The sequence below is a fragment of the Leiobunum rupestre genome, chromosome 7, assembly GCF_980474605.1.
Source record: "Leiobunum rupestre chromosome 7, qqLeiRupe1.1.hap1, whole genome shotgun sequence".
Lineage (NCBI taxonomy): Eukaryota > Metazoa > Arthropoda > Arachnida > Opiliones > Sclerosomatidae > Leiobunum > Leiobunum rupestre.
This window is the reverse complement of record NC_143390.1, coordinates 52293678-52316300: the sequence shown is the minus strand read 5'-3', so window position 1 is coordinate 52316300 and position 22623 is coordinate 52293678. Positions and strand designations below refer to the sequence as shown.

General features: G+C 39.1%; 1 protein-coding gene across 7 annotated transcripts in view; it reads left to right on the top strand.

Annotated features, from left to right (window-relative positions):
- LOC149937212 (alpha-(1,6)-fucosyltransferase-like) overlaps positions 1-22183 on the top strand; it is a 54102-nt gene extending 31919 nt beyond the window's left edge. For all 7 annotated transcript variants that reach the window (XM_090153170.1, XM_090153172.1, XM_090153171.1 and 4 more), the window contains 4 exons: positions 491-680; positions 19125-19301; positions 20085-20238; positions 21315-22183. In XM_090153170.1, the coding sequence (XP_090009296.1) occupies positions 491-680; positions 19125-19301; positions 20085-20238; positions 21315-21665 (872 nt within the window). In that variant the 3' untranslated portion in view covers positions 21666-22183. The remainder of the gene's footprint in view (positions 1-490; positions 681-19124; positions 19302-20084; positions 20239-21314) is intronic.
- The last annotated feature ends 440 nt before the right edge of the window (positions 22184-22623 follow it).

The following is a 22623-nucleotide window of genomic DNA, read 5'->3' as shown; positions in this document are numbered from 1 at the left end:
AAATGAAAACACCCAACAGATAAAGGTGGAGTCAAAAAGAGGTCGAGGTTGAACTTTTGAAAATCTGTTAATGTTTATGTGGTCAAAGAACCCGGTTTTGATATTTTTTTTTAATTTTAGAGTAATTTGATCATTATACAACCTCTGGTGGTATTCTAAAGCTACTTCTAATTGTCAGTTAAATTTTCAGAATTGTCTATTTCCAATGTAGAAGAAATTGTGTAAAAAATTAGAATATAATTTGTTTACCCATAATGACGTCGTTAGTGGAGTTCCCGTGGAATGACATAGTAGATAATTCAATATCTCTAAGCATAGCATCTTTAAATTCTATTAGACAACAAGTCCACCTAGATAATATTTCGTTGCTCCGCTGGAATTAGAAGAGGTTTTCAAAATATACTTACTTCTTTTTTAAATGAGGAACACCAACCGTTGTTTACTTGATTTCTAAATGAAATAATATGCTTCGCTTTACTCTTCTTTAAAGGTGACATTGGACGAGGTAAAATAATGCATCTTCCGAGCGAGATTAAAGACGAACTAGTGGAAACTGGAGTCGATCCTATAGCATGGTGGTGGGGACAGTTCGTTGGTTATATTCTGAGACCAAATGACATTCTGTCCAAAGTTATCGAAGACTCTCGAAAACGTTTACATTTCACCAAACCAGTTGTTGGGTATGTTAACCTTAACATTTATATTTGACAGGTTATTTGTAGATTGTAAAGAATAAAGCTAATAATCAGCTAGGCTAATACCCTTGCCACCACCTTAGGTCGAAGTCATCAGTCGACTTATAAAGCCATTAATTCAGGGTTACAATGCGTAGGAGGGTGGTGGCAAGCCCTTCATGCCATGCGAGCCAACAGCTCCCTACACTTACTATTACCTTTAACATCAAGGTTTTATGGAAGGGGTAACCGAAAAGCTTATGGAAATCTAGTGGGAGAGAACTGGCAACTTACCGCAGGAGGAGTTGTTCCGAGTTTTCACCCAGTACCAGAAGCTGGGATCGAACCCGGCTCCTCTTGCTGCGAGGTGAAGGTGCTAACCACTCCGCCACCCCACACCGTTTACGCTCTCACAAGTTTACCGTTGATGTTTTAAAAGGTCTATTATGTTCATTGTCACGGGTTTAAAATCACGTTTTGACATTGCTATATTCCTCTCATGTTCCTACAATATCTTAGTTTCCTGCTACAGAATGCTTTTTACCTTTTGAGTCTGACGGGACAGATTTTAAATATGTTAATATATGACTGCATATAACTCTATTCATTTATCGCTTAGATTGTTAAAACATTTTTTTTTCAGTTAAATAACGACCTCTCAATGTTGTGTTAATATTGCATTTATATTATTTGTATGTTTTTACTAATATTCTGTTCGCTGACCTTCTGGCCGGTTGGTCGGGCAATATCAAATTAAATGGTACATTTCTTACTGTACCATGTATACTGCCTTCTTGTAAACAAGCACGCAGTCCTATTTTCTACAAAATGGCGGCGGACACATTTTGGTGTAAAATAAAGTCTACATTAACTTCTTGAAATCTGATAACCGAATCAAAATTATAAATGCACATCCGATTTACTCAAAGTAAATTATTTGCCCAGTATTAATCTATACAGGGTGTTAACTGAAAACGGTACAGGGCCAATAACTCAATGTGTTTTAGCTAGGAATTTGAAATTTTCAAGACACATTAAACGTGCGGGGGTCACTTGATAACGGAAATTTCCATGACCTTAAACCATGTCTTCAATGTTATTTAAAATTTATCTCGAGAAACATTCGAGATACAAAGTTGGCGTCAATTAGAAAAGTGTTCTCCGTCACATTTTAGATCTAAATAGTTTTAATATCACCTTATTTGACCAATAACAAGTCTAGGGAATTTAGACAAAAACAGGAAGGTCGTGATAAAAAATGTACTAGAGACCAGGTTGAAGGGCTATTAACTCGAAACGTACTCATGCTAGAGTATCAAAATTTGCTAGACATACTTATTTGGTAGGGTCTATAGAATTTGCAAACTCGGATGACCTTCAACTCAAGATTCAAGGTCATTGAAAGTTCATATCGAATACCAATTATTTAGAGAAATAGTTCCAATTTGAAAAGGGTGTAAATTAAAATTTTGAGTCTAAATGTCTTTAACCCGATGCAAAACACCACGATGAAAACCTTTCAAATTGGAACCATTTCTCTTAATCCATTGGTTATCTAGGTAAACTTTGTATGGCCTTGAACCAGGAGCTAAAGTCATCGGAGTTTGCAAATTCTAAAGACGCCCTACCAGATGAGTGTGACTAGCAATTTGTGATACTCCAGCATGATTATTTTTCGAGTTATTAGGCCTTCAACCTGGTCTCTGGTACATTAATTTCATCGCGACCTTCATAGTTATGTTTAAATTATCTCGACTTGTTATTGGTCCAATAAGGAAGGATCACCTAAAATGTGAAGGGGAACACTTTTCTATTTGAAACGAACTTTGTATCTCTAATGGTTCTCGAGATAAATTTTAAATTACCTTGAAGACATGGTTCAAGGTCAGGGAAAATTCCGTTGTCACGCTTGTGGCCTGAAAATTTCAAATTCCTAGCAAAAAACATTTTGAATTATTGGCCCTGTACAGTTTTTTAGTTAACACCCTGTGTAGCTTGAAAATGTTGACCAATTTTTGATTGGAAAGATTAACACCGAAACAGAAATATCCATTTGTGCTCGTTTGTACGTAGTGGACGGATCAACGTTTAAGGTGATATTTCGAAAAGCGTGGCGTTACTCCTTAAATTAAAGTTCACAATTGATAATTAAATTTTATTATTATATAAATCCAAATAGAAAATGTGACGAGGTTTATGTTTGGAAGTTGTCTCAAAAGCTAGTTGTCAAGAAAGTCGTGTTCTCTGGAGACAAAATTTAGTTAAAAGATATTTGGAGCTGTTATGAATTCTTTCATGATTGATCGAACAAAAAGATACAATTGATTTTGGCCGTCTTGGAATAAACAGAAAACGCCTCTAGTTTTCATATCTTATGGTTCACAAAGAAACTACCACTTTCTAAACATAAATCGTAAACAGTAACATTTTTTTAATCTATTTTTAACGAAACGCGGTAACAGAAATAATAATTGTGGTTCTATTATACAGGGTGTTTTTTTTTTGCTCGAAAAAGTGAATTTTTTATAAAACTTTGTTTTCTAGAAAGTTGAAATTTGTACTGTACATTATACGTGCCGGGGGACACTTTCTACGAAAATTGCATCTACATCGAAAAATATTTTCACGTTTTTTGAAAATTTAAATTTTAACCGCTAGATGCTATAAGAAAAAAATTGTCAAAGAGAAAATTGTAGAGCGTCACCGAAAACGTACAAATAGCGTTGGCGCGAAAAAATAGACGTCTTTTTCACTGACAAAATACGACTTGAAAAAGTGACAAGTTGGGAAAGCTAAAATAACTTTTTTTGAATACCATTGGGAGAGTAGTGTAACTTTATGAAAGTCAGAAATTTGTTAATCTGGTGTTTAATGCAATAAACACCGCTGAAAAATTGAGGAGACAATGGCGAAGAAGGTATTACACGATTAAATTTCGTAGGATGAAAAATTCTAATTTTTTCAAAAAACAAAGACACATTTTATTTATCTACTTACAACAAAATTTATAAGTGGGTTTCTAAAATACCACCTTCGGCAGGCTTGGACGCCAACATTCATATTGTCGAAGGCGGCTTGAATCATTTCCGGGGTTACTTCCCGGCAAGCGCTTACAATTCGTTGACGCAGCTCTTCAAGGGTCTCAACCGCATTTTTCATCCTACGAAATTAAATCGTGTAATACCTTCTTCGCCATTGTCTCCTCAATTTTTCAGCGGTGTTTATTGCATTAAACACCAGATTAACAAATTTCTGATTTTCATAAAGTTACACTACTCTCCCAATGGAATTCAAAAAAAGTTATTTTAGCTTGACCAACTTGTCACTTTTTCAAGTCGTATTTTTTCAGTGAAAAAGACGTCGATTTTTTCGCGCCAACGCTATTTGTACGTTTTCTCATCGACAATTTTCTTATAGCACCTAGTAGAGAGCTGCAACGGAGCGGAAATTATTCCGTTTCCGCGGACTCCGTTCCGTTCCGCGGCGCTGGAACGGAATCGGAGCTAATTTATAAGAAAGTAGAGGAACGGAATGGATTCGGAGCAAATTTCCGAAAATTTGTTGTAACGGAACGGAATCGGAGCAAATTTCCGAAAATTTGTTGTAACGGAACGGAATCGGAGCAAATTTCCGAAAAATCGTTGTAACGGAACGGGATCGGAGCAAATTTCCGAAAAATCTTTGTAACGGAACGGGATCGGAGCAAATTTCCGAAAAATCTTTGTAACGGAACGGGATCGGAGCAAATTTCCGAAAAATCGTTGTAACGGAACGGGATCGGAGCAAATTTTCGAAAAATCTTTGTAACGGAACGGAATCGGAGCAAATTTCCGTTTAGCGAAAAAGGGGGAATAAATTGGCGGGGTGACCCGGCTTGCGGTAAAGTTTTAGTTTTACATTCAATTCAATAAAAATAATAATTGTTTCTGTAAATTTCTGTATTCCGGAAAATAAAATAATTTTTCCTCATTTTTGAAGACTATAGACTCTGAAACGCGCCTTCCCAAATCGACCGCCATTACGGGGAGGGTGATGAGAAAACCGGTTTTGGGGGGATGAAATTTCTGCGGTAGAGGGCTTGCTTGTTGGTTGTCTGTACGATAATGGCGGCGCCCAGTAAACGTTTCTAAAAAGAGTGTATACTGAGGGAAAGCAAAATATAAAACGGGAGCGGAAATAAATATTAAGTAATATAGACGATTAATTAAACTGAGCGGAACACGAACGGAAATAATATCGGAGAAACATACGGAGCGGAAACGGACGGAAAATATTGACGATAAATGAAACGTAGCGGAAACGGACCGAAATGATAGGCGACAAACAAAACGGAGCGGAAATGGACGGAAATAATGGGATAGAAATAAACCGGAGCGGAAACGGACGGAAATAATGGGCTAGAAATAAAACGGAGCGGAAACGGACGGAAATAATGGGCTAGAAATAAACCGGAGCGGAAACGGACGGAAATATTGGGCTAGAAATAAACCGGAGCGGAAACGGAACGAAATAACGGACGAGAAACAAAGCGGACCGGAAACGGAAGGAAAAAACGGACGAGAAACTAAACGGACCGGAAACGGACGGAAACAACGGACGAGAAACAAAGCGGACCGGAAACGGATTCATGTAACATACCGGGAAACAAAACGGAGCGGAAACGGTATGGTATTTTCGCTGCTCTGCAGCTCTCTAGCACCTAGCGGTTAAAATTTAAATTTTCAAAAAACGTGAAAATATTTTTCGATTTAGATGCAATTTTGGTAGAAAATGTCCCCCGGCACGTATAATGTACAGTACAAATTTCAACTTTCTAGAAAACATAGTTTTTGAAAATAATCACTTTTTCGAGTAAAAAAAACACCCTGTATAATATAGCTAACGTTTTAAGTTTTTACGAGCATTTCATAATGATTCAGATGTTTTATCCCTTGGTGGGGTGGCGAAGTGGTTAACACTTTCGCCTCGCAGCAAGAGGTACCAGGTTTCATCCCAGCTTGTGGAATTGGTTGAAAAACTCGGAACCACTGCGGCGTTGAGTTTGCAAGTTCTCTCTCCACTGGTTAAAGGGGTTTTCCCCCGAGCTCTTCGGTTTCCCTTCCCATAAAAATTGGTAGAGGTTAACAGTAATAGTAAGTCTAGGGAGCTGTTGGCTCGCGTGGCATGAAGGGCTTGCCACCACCCTCCTACGCATTGTAACCCGGCCACCTAAATTAGAGGCTTCAAGAGTCGCACGATGACTGGTGCCTTGGGTATAAGCCTAGCTGATTATTTTTTATTATTATTAATAACCGAAGCCTCATTTTAAAAGTGACACTTACCAATGCTTTTTGTAGCCTAGCTAATTATTATTAAATATAGCGGACGTCATAATATAGGAAACATACCAAGTCTCAACGTTTTCCTAGAACTATTGGTATTATTAAAAATTAATAACTGTACATATAGCTTTAATTATACCTTTTACCGTCACTGTGACTTCCCTCGCACAGTGTTTCGAAAAGCCCAAAATGCGGCAGAAATTAAAAAATTACCTGACACATATAATATTTACATATTTATAACCAGGAAGTAAACAGGAGTAACGTAGCACCAAAATTTTAATGCTGCGCCGCCTCGCGATGAAGTTAGCTTCCCCCTTGGAATACAGGGTTAACGTTGGTGGCATTCGATAGCCCTTAAAGAGTTTAGAGAGTTGACAAAAATTCACGGTCGTAAGTCTTACCATATACTAATAAAATTAAGTTTTAGGGTTGGAAAAGTCCATTTTAGAGCATGTTCATCCGAGATTTCTTCCGAAACACGCAAGTGGATACCCAATATTTTTCGAACGTTTTCTAGTAAACGTTTCATTATATAAATTCCATAAATAGTTCCGGTTTCCCTTCGCGACCGTTGAAGAAAGTTGAGTTAAAATATTTAGAAATTAGTAATAAAATTGCTAGCCAAAATTTGGCTAAAACGAATAACAGTAGAAAAGCCCTACCGTTATGCTAATTAGTATTACCCTTGCTTATACTAATTTGCAAAAATTATTTTATAGAAAACAGTTTAACATCACTTTAAAATATACCAAAATTATGTTAACAAATATCTTAATTGCTTATTTGTTTTAAAATATATGAAGCAAACATAGCTATTCAATATTTTCAGTTGCTAAACGCATATTATTCAGAAAATATTTGTGGTTTTCATAACAGAATTCTATCTCGTGTTCAGAATTATTTAAACTGACTGGATAAGGTGGTTCATTTGGTTCTTTAAGTAAATCCATAACGGCTCTCGGAAGTGGAATTTGTTTTTACTTTGCTATTCTTTTGCCGAGGGAAATGTTCGAAATAATGGGATCACTCGAATCCAGGGCTCGATTAAATATGTCCCGTAAATTTTCAATTCTAGATGTTTTCCTAGAATTCATTTCCCTGTCTGGGACTCACCCGCCTGTTCACTTAGAACTCCTATAGGTAAAGTGGACTGCTGAATAGTTATTAAACCATGAACAAGGATTTTATGTAGGGTTACAGGCAAATTAAACCACTTATAATTGGCAACGTACTTTTTACTTAATTCTAGATAATACTGGCCAAATTCTTCGGAATCAATGGGAAAATTTGAGGATATGGCACATAAAATTACATGCAACCCCTCCACAAGCCAACGTTCAATGGAAAGAATTTCTGCAAATATTTCTTGATTTGAAGGCGAAAAAGCCCTTCAGGCCGGGTTTCCATCGTTGCTCGTGCCAGACCCACCAGGATTAGGAAAGTTTACCCTTAATGATAACTTATCCCACATCAAACGTTGAATATCTGGTTTTCTTTTAATAAAGGTCGGGTTCTTAGCTCCCCCCTTAATGCGCCAGGTCTTTAATCCATCAACGTTGCGGTACCCCAAATGTAAGCAAAACTCCATAAACCGTATCCAAGCGTGTAATGGACTCAGTCCATATCGTAACCGAGTTCCATCTTTCGGTAAAAAGTTTTGACGATGAATGTCGTTAAATTGGGTAGGTGTTGCCCCGCAGATTGGGCAGCATTGCTGAGACGAAGCACCTGATAAAATACTAAGCACTTTGCCGTCGATTACAGTAAGACTAAGACTAAGACTGTACGCGACTGACACAGATATGCCCGAAATGTTTGAAGTGAAGATCTGCAGTTGTTCAATTTGTTGTTTTACCCAATCACTTTCTGCTTGGATTCTTTAATAAATTGAATACTTAGGGGCCGACAAAAGCGTACTGACTGCGGGGTTCTGTTTTTCCAGACGGTATGTCCATATTCTGATCTTAGGATCAAAGGAATAATTGTGGTTACAAAAAGGCAGGCATCACTAGAGTCGATAGAGATACCGAAGCTCTGTTTATACCGCGATTGACCGGTGCTTCCATCAAAGCCCCAAGAGACTGAAAGAGTTAGATGTAAACTTTCCTGATTAATGTCCTTTGTGTACCTGATGATAAATTCTCCTTGAAGATTTAAAATCCGGTTTACAGTGGGGTCTAAAAGATTTTGAAGAGAAACGAACGCTACCGTTTCAGATACATTCACAACAGCTGGCCTGCAGAGTAATTTTGCCTGAAGAACTTTATAGTAAGATGGGAAGAGAAAAGAGCCATGAGATAAAGAAGTTTGCCTGATCATATTATAGGTGTTTACTGATAAATCTCCATCTAAAATCAACGCGAGAGCTTCTGTGTCAGAACAAGACGTTGGCACGTCCTTGGACATTCTTTCGGGTACAGCTGATGCTGTATTCGAACGGTTCATCAGTTTTTCTAGGCCCAAGGTCAATTCAGTTTCTCCTTTCCGTTCAACCGCTACTGCTGTTCCTTTTATGATTTTCTCAGCGGGTTCGTCTTCCAATAAGGATGCTAACTCACTAACGTGAACTCGTTTTGAACGAGCAGATGCAACTGAAAATTCTATAATTGGCCTTCCTACATCAGGAACTCCTAAGGGCGTATTTGGATCAGAATTAGTAAGAAGAGTTTCAGGAATTTTAAAAGCTGTCTGCAACCAGACGTGGTGCTTCCTCTCAAAGTCAGCCATCACTCTACCAGCTTTTTTCCACCAACGGTTAAACTTTTTTTTTTTTTGCTTTCAATTGCTCTCCGTAGAATTACCATTTGAAACTTCGAAAGGTTTTCCTTTATTTGATTTCCAAGTAAGATTCGGATACTCGAAATACAGTCACCTAGGTTTTTGTGTTCCTTGAAAATTCCAACCAATTCCCTTTTAGTAATGGGAACTCTTGGGTTGCTCTTATCAATTGAATTACTGTTGGTTGGCGAAGAACTTAAAGAAGGTAAAATATTACTACTAAATGAGGCGTCGTTTGTTATTGTTGCGTTGAAAGAGCGGTCGTGGCGAACATTGCCAACAAATTGACTTTGTGGGTTATCCATATTTGAACAAACACGTTATTCAAATAAGTGAAAGCGCGTTAAATATAAAAGTAACTTTTGATTTAAAAAAAACACACACATTTTGGCGCTTTAAATACAGGGTCTTTTTTTTTGCTCGGAAAAGTGTTTTTTTTTTCAAAAACTATTTATAGTACCGATTTCAAATTTGGAAGGTCAATTCTCTATACCGGGGGACATCAGTTTGAGAAATTTGAGCGTTTTCGGTAATGTTTTTCACCAATTTTGAAAAATTATTTTTCGACCACTAGGTGCGAGATAAAAAATTTCTATTATAAAGTTGTAGGCCGTCATCGAAAACCCTTAAAAATTGTTCACTCGACGAAAAACAACTTATTTATCAGTGAAAATTCGAGCTTGAAAAATTTACAAGTTGGTGAAGCCAAATTACGATTGTTTGAAACGATAATTGAAAAGGGAACAAGTCTAATACAAACGTAGAAGAGTTTTCACACTTGAAAAAATGTACACGTTTGGTTTTTAAATGCAGATATTTTATTCACATAAATTTTTACAAAACATTTTCAATAATATCACCATTGGCTGCAACACAGGTTTGTGCGCGGACAATTAAGTTCTTAAACGCTTTCTCTACCATTTCTGGTGTGACGTCTCGGCAAGCACTGATTATTCGTCTAATGAGTTCCTCCCTAGTTTCAATGGGCGTGGCGTATACCTTTGCTTTAACGAATCCCCAGAGAAAATAATCCAGCGGTGTTAGGTCAGGTGACCTTGCTGGCCAATGCACTGGACCATTTCTCCATATCCACCTTTCAGGAAACTCGTTGTTGAGGTGCTCAGTTACTTGCCGGGAAAAATGCGGAGGGGCGCCATCTTGCTAAAACCACAACTGACGTCTTTCAGCCAATGGAAGGTCGTCGATTGCGTCACTCAGTTCGTTCTGTAGAAAATGTAAATACCTTTGGCCGTTGAGGTTCGTCGGCAGGAAAAAGGGACCAATCAAACGGTTTCCAACAAGTCCAACCCAAACATTGACCCGTTCAAATTGAACCTGGTGATGATATTCAAAACCCCAATGTGGGTTGATGTCAGACCAAAGATGGCTGTTTTGAAAATGACGCTTCGTCGGAGAACAAAACATGGCGCAAAAATTGTCTATCTTCTTGGACAGCATTTAGTAACCAGTTGCTAAATTCATAACGTCTTTGATGGTCTCCGTCAATTAGTCCTTGGTGGAGCGTAGCTCTGTATGGGTGATAGCGATTCTTACGAAGAATTTTCCACACACGATTTGCAGAACACCCAAATAAGCAGCGGCGTTAGCGCAACTGTGACGAGGATATGCCACAAAGTACGCGAGTACATTGTTCTCGAAGTCTAAATCCGGTTGACCCAATCCGCGAAACCTAGGTTGCAAGTTACCAAATTGATTGAAATCGTGAATTGCTCGTCTTACTGTATTTACAGATGGTGCTCCATTTGGATGTCTTTCTGCGAAGATTTCAGTCACTCTTCTAAGGTTTTGCGCTGCTTCTCCATAGTAAATGGCAACTATCTCGGTACGCTCAGCTACTGAATAACGAGGCATTGTTCGAAATATTATCAAACACTGATAATAATCTCCCAAAGTTTTCCTTTAAATACCCAATGCATGTTTAGGATTGACCTATAGCCTCGTGTTTTTTAAATCGGGTCGTTTTTTTAACCAAAGTTTCAACTGGATTAGGTAATTCGGTTTCAATTATCGTTTCAAACAATCGTAATTTGACTTCACCAACTTGTAAATTTTTCAAGCTCGAATTTTCACTGATAAATAAATTGTTTTTCGTCGAGTGAACAATTTTTAAGGGTTTTCGATGACGGCCTACAACTTTATAATAGAAATTTTTTATCTCGCACCTAGTGGTCGAAAAATAATTTTTCAAAATTGGTGAAAAACATTACCGAAAACGCTCAAATTTCTCAAACTGATGTCCCCCGGTATAGAGAATTGACCTTCCAAATTTGAAATCGGTACTATAAATAGTTTTTGAAAAAAAAACACTTTTCCGAGCAAAAAAAAAGACCCTGTATAGTTATCTCGCTTCAATTTGTTTTCTTCTTCAGAAAGCAACTACGACCTACCAAAATGTATTCGGTAATGATTTTAAATAATCATTGAAATTCTACGTAAATAGCGATACTCCAAATATTCAAAATGATATCGTCTTTTTAAAAAAAAATTTACCCTAATCTTTTATTCTATTTAAGATCGTTAAATTTTTAAGAAAAAATTCAGGAAGTGTAATGCAATTTTACTATATTGCAATAAAAAATGATTTATAGCGTTGATAACAGATTAGAGCCTCATCAAAAAAGTTGTCAGAATATTACGCGTTTTTGGCTTTCAGCCAACGATATTTACTTTTAATTGACATCTGCCAAATAGTATTACAAAATTGGTATGCATAAGTTGCTTTACCCGCTGATGAAATTTATAGCCAAATATGGCGGTTTCAGCCTAGATTAACAGTAATATTCTACAAACCTTCGAGGTCAACTTTCTTCAACGGTCGCGAAGGGAAACCGGAAATATTTATAGAATGGATATAATGGAACGTTTACTAGAAAACGTTCGAAAAATATTGGGTATCCACTTGCGTGTTTCGGAAGAAATCTCGGATGAACATGCTCTAAAATGGACTTTTCCAACCCTATAACTTAATTTTATTAGTATATGGTAAGACTTACGACCGTGAATTTTTGTCAACTCTCTAAACTCTTTAAGGGCTATCGAATGCCACCAACGTTAACCCCGTATTCCAAGGGGGAAGCTAACTTCATCGCTAGGGGGCGCAGCATTAAATTTTCGGTGCTACGTTACTCCTGTTTACTTCCTGGTTATAAATATGTAAATATTATATGTGTCTGGTAATTTTTTAATTTCTGCCGCATTTTGGGCTTTTCGAAACACTGTGCCTCGGTAACACGAGAGACATCTGGTGTCCCTATTTTACCCCAAAGTATTAAAATGGCGGAAAGCGCGAATTCTACAAAGTAATTAGGGAAATCGGACTAAGAAGGGAGAATTTGACACCCAAACTCCTTGTCAGTATTTGACGCCACTTGCGCCCAGACTTACTGTGAAACACCAGCAAATTTCGTTTTCTGACATTCTAAATTATGATAGAATTTTTTTGTTTTTTGAACTTTTAAACATTACAATAACCAATTGCCAAAAGAGCGTTCTATAAAATCGGCCCAAAACCGGCCAAACTTTTCATACAGACTATAGAGCTAGTTCAGAAGGACTAACAACATTTGTTATTTTTTGGTATAAGATAATTCGACTTATGTCCTGTCTTTTTATGAATATTTTAGAGACGTACCTTTTAGGAGTTACTTTTTAAACCCGTGGATTTGGGACTAGTATTTTGCTTATTTACCATCATACATTTATTACAAAAATCATTTAAAATAAGAAAAACGGCGCGGAAAGCCGGAAATTAGTGAAGCCTAGGCTAGCAACGTTACTACGCTACTCCTAAAAATCGACTCCTCTCAATTTCATACGGGTTTGCCAGATAAATATTTTTGTCTCACACGAAAAATCGGCCAAACCTTTACCTCCTCCGAACTCCAAAGGGGGAACGCACACCACGCCGATTTTATGGAACGCTCTATTCACAAATATGTATAATTTTTTTAGTTTACTATATGTCACGTCTTTCGCTGGATCATAAGAGGACTGGTGACATAGCTGTTGGAAATGACTAGCCAGGCAATTACTTTTAAAAACTGAATTTATTTTCTTAACTCTTTCATTGAGTTGCGTTGAAGATACAACATTTTGTATGGAACAATATGAGTGAATATTACAATTGAAACTGGGTTTATATACAGCTTATTAAAAGAGTATTGAGTTCGACCTTATCTTATCAAGATAATAAACATTAATTTTAACTAACGCTTATTTCTTTTAAATTAAACCTTTTTAGGGTTTTTTCTATTTTTTTTTTCTTTATGTTTACGTAATCGCAACATCCTCCGCCCGATGGACAATGATTGTTCATGACCCTTCGCTGATTTCTAAGTTGTATAGGTGTTGAACGGCTCTTTTTGCTGTGACGTCACCAGGTAGCCTTAGACTGCACGCCCGAACCTTTCCATCACGTCCAGGAAAGACTTCGGTAATACGTCCGATACGCCATACTTGTCGAGGTAATTTTTCATCGCCCAAGAGTACGACATCGTTCACCTTGAAAGGAACGGTGCTGGTTACTGTTTTGCTGGTGTGGGCCGAGCGAAGTTCTAGTAGGTAATTGTTGCGCCAGCGATGCCAGAAATGGTTCAGAACGGCTTGACGATGTTTAAGTCGCTGAATCAGCCGTCTCTCGTTGGCGTTGACGTCTGGTCTCTTGAAGGAATGATCGGGAATCGAAGTGGCTCGTTGACCAATGAGAAAATGTGAGGGAGTCAACGGGAATGGCTCGTTCGGGTCGGTGTCGTTGTACGTCAACGGTCTTGAGTTGACGACTGCCTCAATTTCAGTTAGACTCGTTACTAGTTCTTCGAAGGACATTGCATTATTCCCAATGGTTTTCTTTAAACAGGTCTTCACGGAACGGACAAGCCGTTCCCAAAAACCGCCCCACCAGGCAGCGTACTCCGTGATATATCTCCATGCTATTCCCTTGTGGCCCAGATATTCTTGAAACGGCTTTTCTTCGATATTCCGGTAAAGCTTTTCAAGATCTCGGTCGGTTTTCTTAAAGGACTTTGCATTATCAGAATATACGTTTGAACAAATTCCTCTTCGAGCCACAAATCTTCGGAAAGCCATCATAAACTTGTCGGCGCTCATATCAGACACCAACTCCAAGTGAATGGCTCGGGTTACTCCACAAGTAAAGAGAGCGATGTAGACCTTCTTGGAACCTTCCAGCCTCGCAGTTTTTAAAGGACCGGCGAAGTCGATTCCGGTTGTCGCAAATGGAGGCGCCTCGTTGACTCTTTGGAAAGGCAGGGGGGCGGCAATTTGATCTCCAGCCTTGACGCTGAAACGCCGACAAACCGTACATCTTCCAATTATCCTCTTCACCATCTGACGACCTTGAAGTATCCAGTAGTTCTCCCTTAGTTGCGTCAAGGTAGCATTTAGACCTCCGTGCATCATGGCGCAATGGCTTTCTTTTACTAAGAGCTCGGACAACCTGTGTTTTGATGGTAGAAGGTATGGATGTTTGACTTGATATTCGAGATTTGAGTTCTGCAAACGTCCTCCGACTCGAAGCATGCCATCTTGTAGAAATGGACAAAATTGAATGATTTTTGAGTTCTTTGGTAACGGTTGACTGTTCAGCAAACACGCGACTTCCTCTAGAAATGACTCTTGTTGGACTTGACGTATCCATTTTTTACGAGAATTTTCTATTTCTTCTGTTGCTAGGGGACCAGTTCTTCTTTGGTTCCTTGTATTGTTTCGCCAACGTAGAATCCAGGAAGTTACTCGAAGTACTCGAGTTACTGAGCTGTATTTTTGCAGATCCATGACGGGTTCACTTTCTTGCACGAGACCGGGCATTTGAATAGTTCGCCTCTCTTCTTCTACTTCTTGATTGTCGTTGGAAAACTTCGAATTTCTCGGCCACGTCCATTTTTCTTGTAGAAGCCATGGAGGTCCATTCCACCAGATTCTGTTTGACATGAGTTCGTTTACGGAGCATCCTCGGGACGGCAGATCCGCGGGATTGGTCTTTCCAGCGCAGTGACCCCAGGACGACGGCTCTGTTAACTTGTGAATTTCGGCAATCCTGTTTGCTACGAAAGGTTTCCACTCTCTAGCCAATCTTTGGATCCATTGAACGACGATGGTGGAATCGGTCCAACAATAATAAGTGGTGATCTCGCCGTTAAAGACGCCCAACAAATAGCTCAGTAATCGAGAACCAACCAATGCTGCCATCAACTCCAGACGAGGTATTTTTAATTCTTTTATTGGAGCGACTCTGGTTTTTGATGAAAGCAGACTGACTCCAATCTTTCCGGTAACTGTCTCGTATCTTAGGTATGCTACGGCTCCATAAGCTTGTTTGCTTGCGTCGCAGAATAGATGGATTTCTTTCGAGATGATTCTTTCTTCACAATCTTGATAGTACCATCGTGGGATCGAGACATGACGTAAATCATCGAGTTCGTGACACCATTTATTCCATTCCTCCGTTAGAAAACTTGGCAGTTCAGAATCCCAGTCCAAGCCAGCCAGCCATAGCTTTTGAAAGAGACATTTGACACGTACCAAGAATGGAGACAGGAAACCAATGGGATCGAAGACTCGAGCCGCCGCTTGCAAAACACTTCTCTTCGTATTTTTTCTTGTCTTCAGAAATTCTTTGAGAGTCGATACGTCAAAGACCAGAGTATCTGCCTGAGAATTCCAGGAGATGCCGAGGACCTTGAGAGGCAGCGGGGATTTTTCTAAATTCGGGACCAAAGATTTATCTTCTTGAACTCCTTGGTCTTTCCAATGTTTTACTAGCTCCTCAGAATTCGATGTCCATTTTCTCAAATTCATTCCAGCTCGTGAGAGGATGTCCTTGGATTGATGGTAAAGTATCTTCGCTTCTTCGACATTCGGCTTTCCTGATATGAGATCGTCCACATAGATACTTTTTTCGAGTTCTTTTATTGTCTCAGGATACTGGTCCTTATACTGGTCGAAGTGATACTTCAATACTGCGGCCAAGTGAAATGGACTTGAACAGACCCCGAACAAGACCCTTGTCATGCGCAGGTGAATGAATCTTACGGGTTCGCTTCCCTTTGGTAGGGACTTGATCCAAAGAAATCTCGTGAATTCACGGTCTGGTACAGCCAGCGTTATCATCAAGAACGCTTTCTCAATGTCTGCCATGATAGCTATTTTGTTTCTTCGGAAACGGATGAGTAACGCTAGTAAGTCGGGATTCAAGTTCGGCCCAGGGTTAAGTAGAGAGTTCAATGATGGACATCCTTTTTCGTGCGCCGCTGCGTCAAAGACGATACGAAACTTCGTTGTCTCTTTATCTTCTCGTATTACAGGAAAATGTGGTATGTAGTACTTCGGCTCTTCGGACTGGATCAGCTCATGTGGGACTTCCTCTACGATACCCTGTTGTTGGTAGTCATCAAACGTTTCTTGATAGCGCTGGTATAATGTAGGGTTTCGCTGACATTTCTTCACGAGGCCTTGCATGCGTCGACTGGCCAGTGCGAAATTACTTCCAAGTTGTTCAACTTGATCTTCCTTCCATAGCAATTTTACTTCATATCGTCCGTCTTGAATCTTGATATTAGAATTATGCTTCAGGATTAACTCTTCATCCGTTCTTGATATAGATTCTTCATCCAGGATCCCTAAGGACTCAAGCTCCCAGAACGCCTTTAGACTCATCTCGTCTTTTTCTTCTTCTTCCTCTTCAACTATCGCATTCATCACGACGACACCCTGAGCAAATACGTTCGAAGACATCAGGGTTGGCCCTTGAACTGCCCATCCTAGTCGACTTTCCAAAGCGACGAGAGAGTCCGTTAATCTGTGAATCACGCCGGTGACTATCTTCCAATAGTAGTCCCCTGCTATTAGCATAGACAGCTCTCTTCTTACAGGTTGACCATTTACTTCAGACTTGTCCGCCAATTGGATACCTCTCTTCGCCATTGTTTCTCTGATATCGTTATCTGGCATACCGATAACTGCTCCTAGGATCTTCGGGCTCTCGAATACGGACATCTCGATACTACTTGTCGGATCATTCAGGCCCCGTAGAAGGACCTTGACTTTCCTTCTGGTCGATGCTGTTGATTTCTCTGTTTCGAACCCTCCAACGGTGATGGTACCTTCTCCAATGATTGGCAATTGAAGTCTTTCGACTACGTCTTTAGTTATGAAGGACCTCTGAGCGCCGTTATCCAAGAGACATCGTATCGGCTGTTTTCCATTAATACCTTCTGCGTATACAACGATTGTTTGAAGGAGTACTTGCTGACCGTGAAAATCTTGCGTCGGACAGCTCGCCGCCATAGATATCAATTCATTATTTTTCTCAGACGATTGTAGTTCTTTTTCCGAAGTTCTTGGTTTTTCTCCATGAATGTCTCGGCATATTGATACGTGATGTCGCCTTTGGCATTTCTTACATCTGTTTTTTGATTTACAGCGTCGAGCGGTATGTCTCGGTTTAAGACATAGAAAACATCTATCTTGATGGGTCAGCAACTCCATCTTCCGTTCCAGCGTTGCACTCGTGCAGTCTTCCGGCTTGTGATCGCTATTACAATAACAACAGGTATCTGCATCAGCTACAGCTACGTTCAGGATCGACGCTGTGGGTATTTTGCTTCTCATTGGAAATGCGCTCGATCTGGAGGTCCCGACATCAGCTCTTGAATGGAATCTTACTTTCTTAGCGTCGTCACTATGGTCTCGTATTGGTCTATTAAGCACTGCAGCTCGTTCTCGGCACTCCACTTCTTTTCTCAAGTACTCCATCAGAACGCTTGCATCGTATTCATCGTCGGCCTCGTCCAATTGTCTTGAATACTCCAGCGCCATATCGTGAGGGAAAAGCTGAATTACGATGTGGCAAAAAAGATATCCGTAACTTGCTTGAGGAATTCCTAATGCTTCGAGACACTTGACCTGGACATCACATGTATCATAGAGTGACCTCAATCCGGAAATATCCGTGGATCTTCTGATCGGATCTAATCTGGTTATTTTATCCAGATGACTACTGATGGCCACTCCTTTTCGTCCGTATCGTTTCTCCAATAGTTCGACAGCGACGATGTAGTTTTCTTCAGTAAGCGGAAGTCCAGATATCGTGTTGAGAGCTTTTCCTTCCATATAGGATTTCAAGTAGACGAACTTGGTAACGTTTCCGATGCCATTTTTTCCGTGGATAGCTGCGCTAAACTGATCCCAAAAACTTCGCCATTGCGTAGGGTCCCCATTAAACTGCGGTATCGTTACTCGAGGGAGGTTGACCATGATTTTTCCTTGGTTTTCGTCATAATTCTCCTTGATATTCTCTTTTCGGGATACTTCCTCTACTTCCAGGTCTTGAAAGAACTTCTCTAGCGTGGTCTGCCTTTCAATGATCGCTTCTCTGTATTTTTCTACTTCGTCGATTTCGTTTCCCAATAGGTCTTCAGGTACCAGCGGTTCTAGTTGCTCGTCTTTGTAGCTCAACTTGTCCCTCTTCTCTGAGAGTTGCTTTAATAATTGCCTTAGTCGGTCCTCGTTCCGTTCTTGTTGACTCCATTCGTCATCGATCTTATTCATAATGGCGTCTGTCCTTGTCCTTAAAGTTGCTCTTGCTTTCACCAATCGCTCCATGGTCTGGTTCTTGTATCTTCACCGTCCAAGCTAATAGACTTTGCGTTCTTCTTAAGTGGCTCCGCAAGGATACGTTGAAGGATCTTAATACGTGAATCTTCCTATTGAACTTGTACTTGGTTATGTTCCTCCCGGGTTTCGGCACCAATTTGTCACGTCTTTCGCTGGATCATAAGAGGACTGGTGACATAGCTGTTGGAAATGACTAGCCAGGCAATTACTTTTAAAAACTGAATTTATTTTCTTAACTCTTTCATTGAGTTGCGTTGAAGATACAACATTTTGTATGGAACAATATGAGTGAATATTACAATTGAAACTGGGTTTATATACAGCTTATTAAAAGAGTATTGAGTTCGACCTTATCTTATCAAGATAATAAACATTAATTTTAACTAACGCTTATTTCTTTTAAATTAAACCTTTTTAGGGTTTTTTCTATTTTTTTTTTTCTTTATGTTTACGTAATCGCAACACTATATTAACGATGGACCCCGAAATGTTTTGATCTTATTCCGCCTGTAAAGTATCCAAAGTGCACCTTCATTAAAGTTTGCTTTGTGGAAGCCCTCTATTTCCTAACTGCCGAATCTGGAACTCGCAATGCTTTTGATTGCTTAATTTACAGCGGCTATTTTAGCCTTGAGAATATTTGTAATAAAATAATAGAAATTTTGACATGGTGAAATTTTTCTTATGTCCTTAGAATTCACATTAGACGAAGCGATAAAGTGAATCAAGAGGCTCTGTTTCATGGTAACGAAGTTTACATGGGAGAGGTGGAACGATTTTACAACAAACTGGACATGGCCAAAGAAGAGACATTGCGCAATGTTTTCGTGGCCACAGACGACCCCGAAGCCTTCCAGGATTTAAAAAGAAGGTGATGTCATAATAATGTTGCATATTGGTGGTATCTATTCTCTGGATGCACGACCATCGCGTCTTAGTAATGGACTTTAACAAAGCACTCCAGGGTGACGCGGCTGCCTTGCAATTTATCGCTGATTTTCGTTATTTTATTGCGCAGCCATTTCATTAAACAATTAATTTTTAATTCTGTAACAACTAAGAACAAAAGAAATAAAATAATAAGTATGATAGGTCTAATGAGGGGTTTTTCAAAGCGGCCGAATCAACAAGTAAAGTGTGTATATACAGGGTGTTTCAAAAGGTTATGCAAAAATTTGAAGGAGTTGTAGGGGGTGAATTGAGAAGTATGCCTCTTTTATCCCCATTTTCCTACGATGAGTTAAAATAGTGCCAGAGAGCTTCAAAGTGTGGCCTACTAGCCCCTGGAAGTTGGCTGCAACAAGCGCAAATCCAAGCAGCAGGGAAATGCGAACATTAAGGTTTGGGTTCGTGTGATTGGTAAAAAATACTTGGTAAACAAATCGAGGTAACCAGCGTAAAAAAGTAATCTTAAACAGTATTTAAAGGTTGTGTATTTATTCATTATTGCTAGGAATACCAAATTATGTTAGACCTTTTATTAATTATGATAATGGTGGTTGAGGAAATATATTGAGTTAATTAGTTTTAAGTGCTATTTTACAATATAGTCGAATTTTTAAAGTAGAATAGTTTAATATTCGAATAGATATAGACTTTCGAAATGAACCAAGTGGCGTTTCAGAAACTCAAGTTTGCCTTCTTTGACCTATAGATATCCAGAATACAATTTCATATTCCAAGAGAGGGTTTCCGAGTTGGCTGGAAACAAGAAAACTCGCTACAGCAATGAGTCCCTCTACGGCCTCTTGATTGACCTCTACCTTTTGGCCGACTCCGATTACTTAGTCTGCACAATGTCATCTGGTGTAAGTTAATCCTCAATATTTTCGAGAAGTCTAAAAAGCTGTCCTTATTAATAATGGTTACCAGTTATTCGGATACCCCCTTTAACTGACCTGTAAAATGAAAGGTCAGAAAAGTTTAATTTCGCTTCGGCGGTGAAAGCCAAGAGGCCACAGAATCGTATGAATTAAGCGTTTTTGAGAAGAGTGCCGCGTGAGGAAGACCTCCCTGTAACGCTTTCTATTATCTTATATATATTTACTAGAAATAATTTCCTTTTACCACTAGAACCAATTTACAGACGCAAAGTGCTCTGCTGAAACATAAACAGAAAGCTCGATTTAACTGTATATTTACGGAGATCGGCATTCACGCCACTGTATTACAGTTAGACAAAATTCCGGCCCTTAACAGTTTTTCGCGGTCTTTGAAACTAAGAGCTCTTTTTTCAAAGGTCTTTTAATATTTAACACGGAAAATATAGAAATGCATCGGGAATTGATATGTTTTTTCGGTTAGGAACTGGATTGAAACTTGGAAAGATAATTCACAGTTAGGAAGGTATTTCAAATTTCGGGAAACGGACGGAAATGAGAAAACTATGATAAATGGAATGCGTATATATGTTTGGAAAACAAATATTTGAACGGAAATGGCATGTGAATGAAAAGTTTTTCAAAGATGATAGTTACATTTATGCTTTAGTTTTTCGTCATTTATGTAATACAGCTGCTTATTTTGTTGAAGCCAGTAGATAAGGCATTCCGTATGAGGGCCAGGGGCATATTAACCATTAGGCAAAGTAGGCACGTGCCTAGGACGCCATTTTTCTAGGGGCGCCAAAACTCTGATAAAGCCCCACGGTCCATGTACTTGGCTTGCCCCTACTCAAAATAACGCCGAAAAGATTTGGGGAAACTAAAATATATTTATTTTTTTTTAAAAACCGATACGCCCCTTCCTTCTTAGCTGACCAATGCCAAGGGGTGCCAAATGTTTCTGTGCCTAAAGGTGCCGAAAGGGTTAATCCTCCCCTGATGAGGGCTTACTAGTGGGAAAGTGGTGATAGTAGATGACTGTAACGAATATTTCTTTTCAGTTTTGTCGTCTGGCGTTCGAATTATCAAATTATTTGAAAACCACAAGTCAACATCTGCGTGAGATTGAATTGCACCCCAGCGTGTATTCTTTGGATGTGCCTCTTCATTACGCCTACGTTCTTCCGCCGAAAAGAGTGGTTATTCTGGACCATTTCGACGACGAGTCCGATCAGCTGACAGCCCGTGCAGGGGATGTTTTGGAAGTGGCTGACACTTATCACTTCCAAAACGACGCGTTAAATGGCAAACTAGAAGACGGTTTCAGCGTCTGGAGAAACGTGCGCACTGGGAAAGTTGGAAGTATTCCCAACTTTAAAACGAAGGAATTGTACGAAGGCGGGAAGTCATAACAGTTAAAATATTTTAATAAAAATAAGTAAAATAAGTCCGAGAATGGTGGATTCGACTATTGCTACAATACTCTAATAACGTCTGTGTTATCTTAGCTGACTATTGCGTGCGTTTTCGCCGTATTTTACCGAAGAAGACAATAACAATATTTACAAAAGCGCTCTTCGGAGCCAAATTCAAAGTTTATCTAGTAGTAACACTTTGGGAGGTAAAATTTTAAATAGCAGACGACGTTAACCTCAAATATTTTTTCCATTCATTTTATTTACCTGTTACACTGTATTTGCATCATTATTTTTGTACCAAAATTATAAGACAATTTCAGGCGATTGAGTTTCGCATTTGTAAATTTTCAAACAATCCTCTATCCTCGTTTTGTGTCGCACTCATAAACAAAACTGGCTCTGGATCCAATGTATCCTGCTCAAGACGTGTCACGGGAAACAGTACAGCCATTAAGTACTTAAATTTTGCATATTTTGAGAAGTTAACGCGCAGTTATGTAAATGTAATAGCTTTTGTGATAAAATAAAGAAACTAATAACTTCGTAAATAGAGACTCATGCTACAGGGAAACCAATTCACTTTGTTGGAATTTCGTAAATTTTTGTTTTATCCGTTGCCAGAGCAAGAATGTATTTATTTAAACTTAGAGTTTAAATAAATACACTCTTGGCAGAAGTGTAGTGGCTCTTGCCTTGGACAGTTGTAAACTAAATCTTTTATTGAGGAATAGTGTACACAGGAAATTGTCGTTCTTGGTTTTAGGAATATGGATCGAAGTCGCCTCTTTCAACCACTGCTCTAACACCACATCATTGGCACTACTAAACTTCAAGCACCCACGTTTATTTTTGTAATTATTATTATTATTTATTGTGCAACCCCCTACCTATGACTAAGTAAAAAGTCCTACATCCGACACCGAACTAAGAATCCGCTTGGCCGTTATGTTGA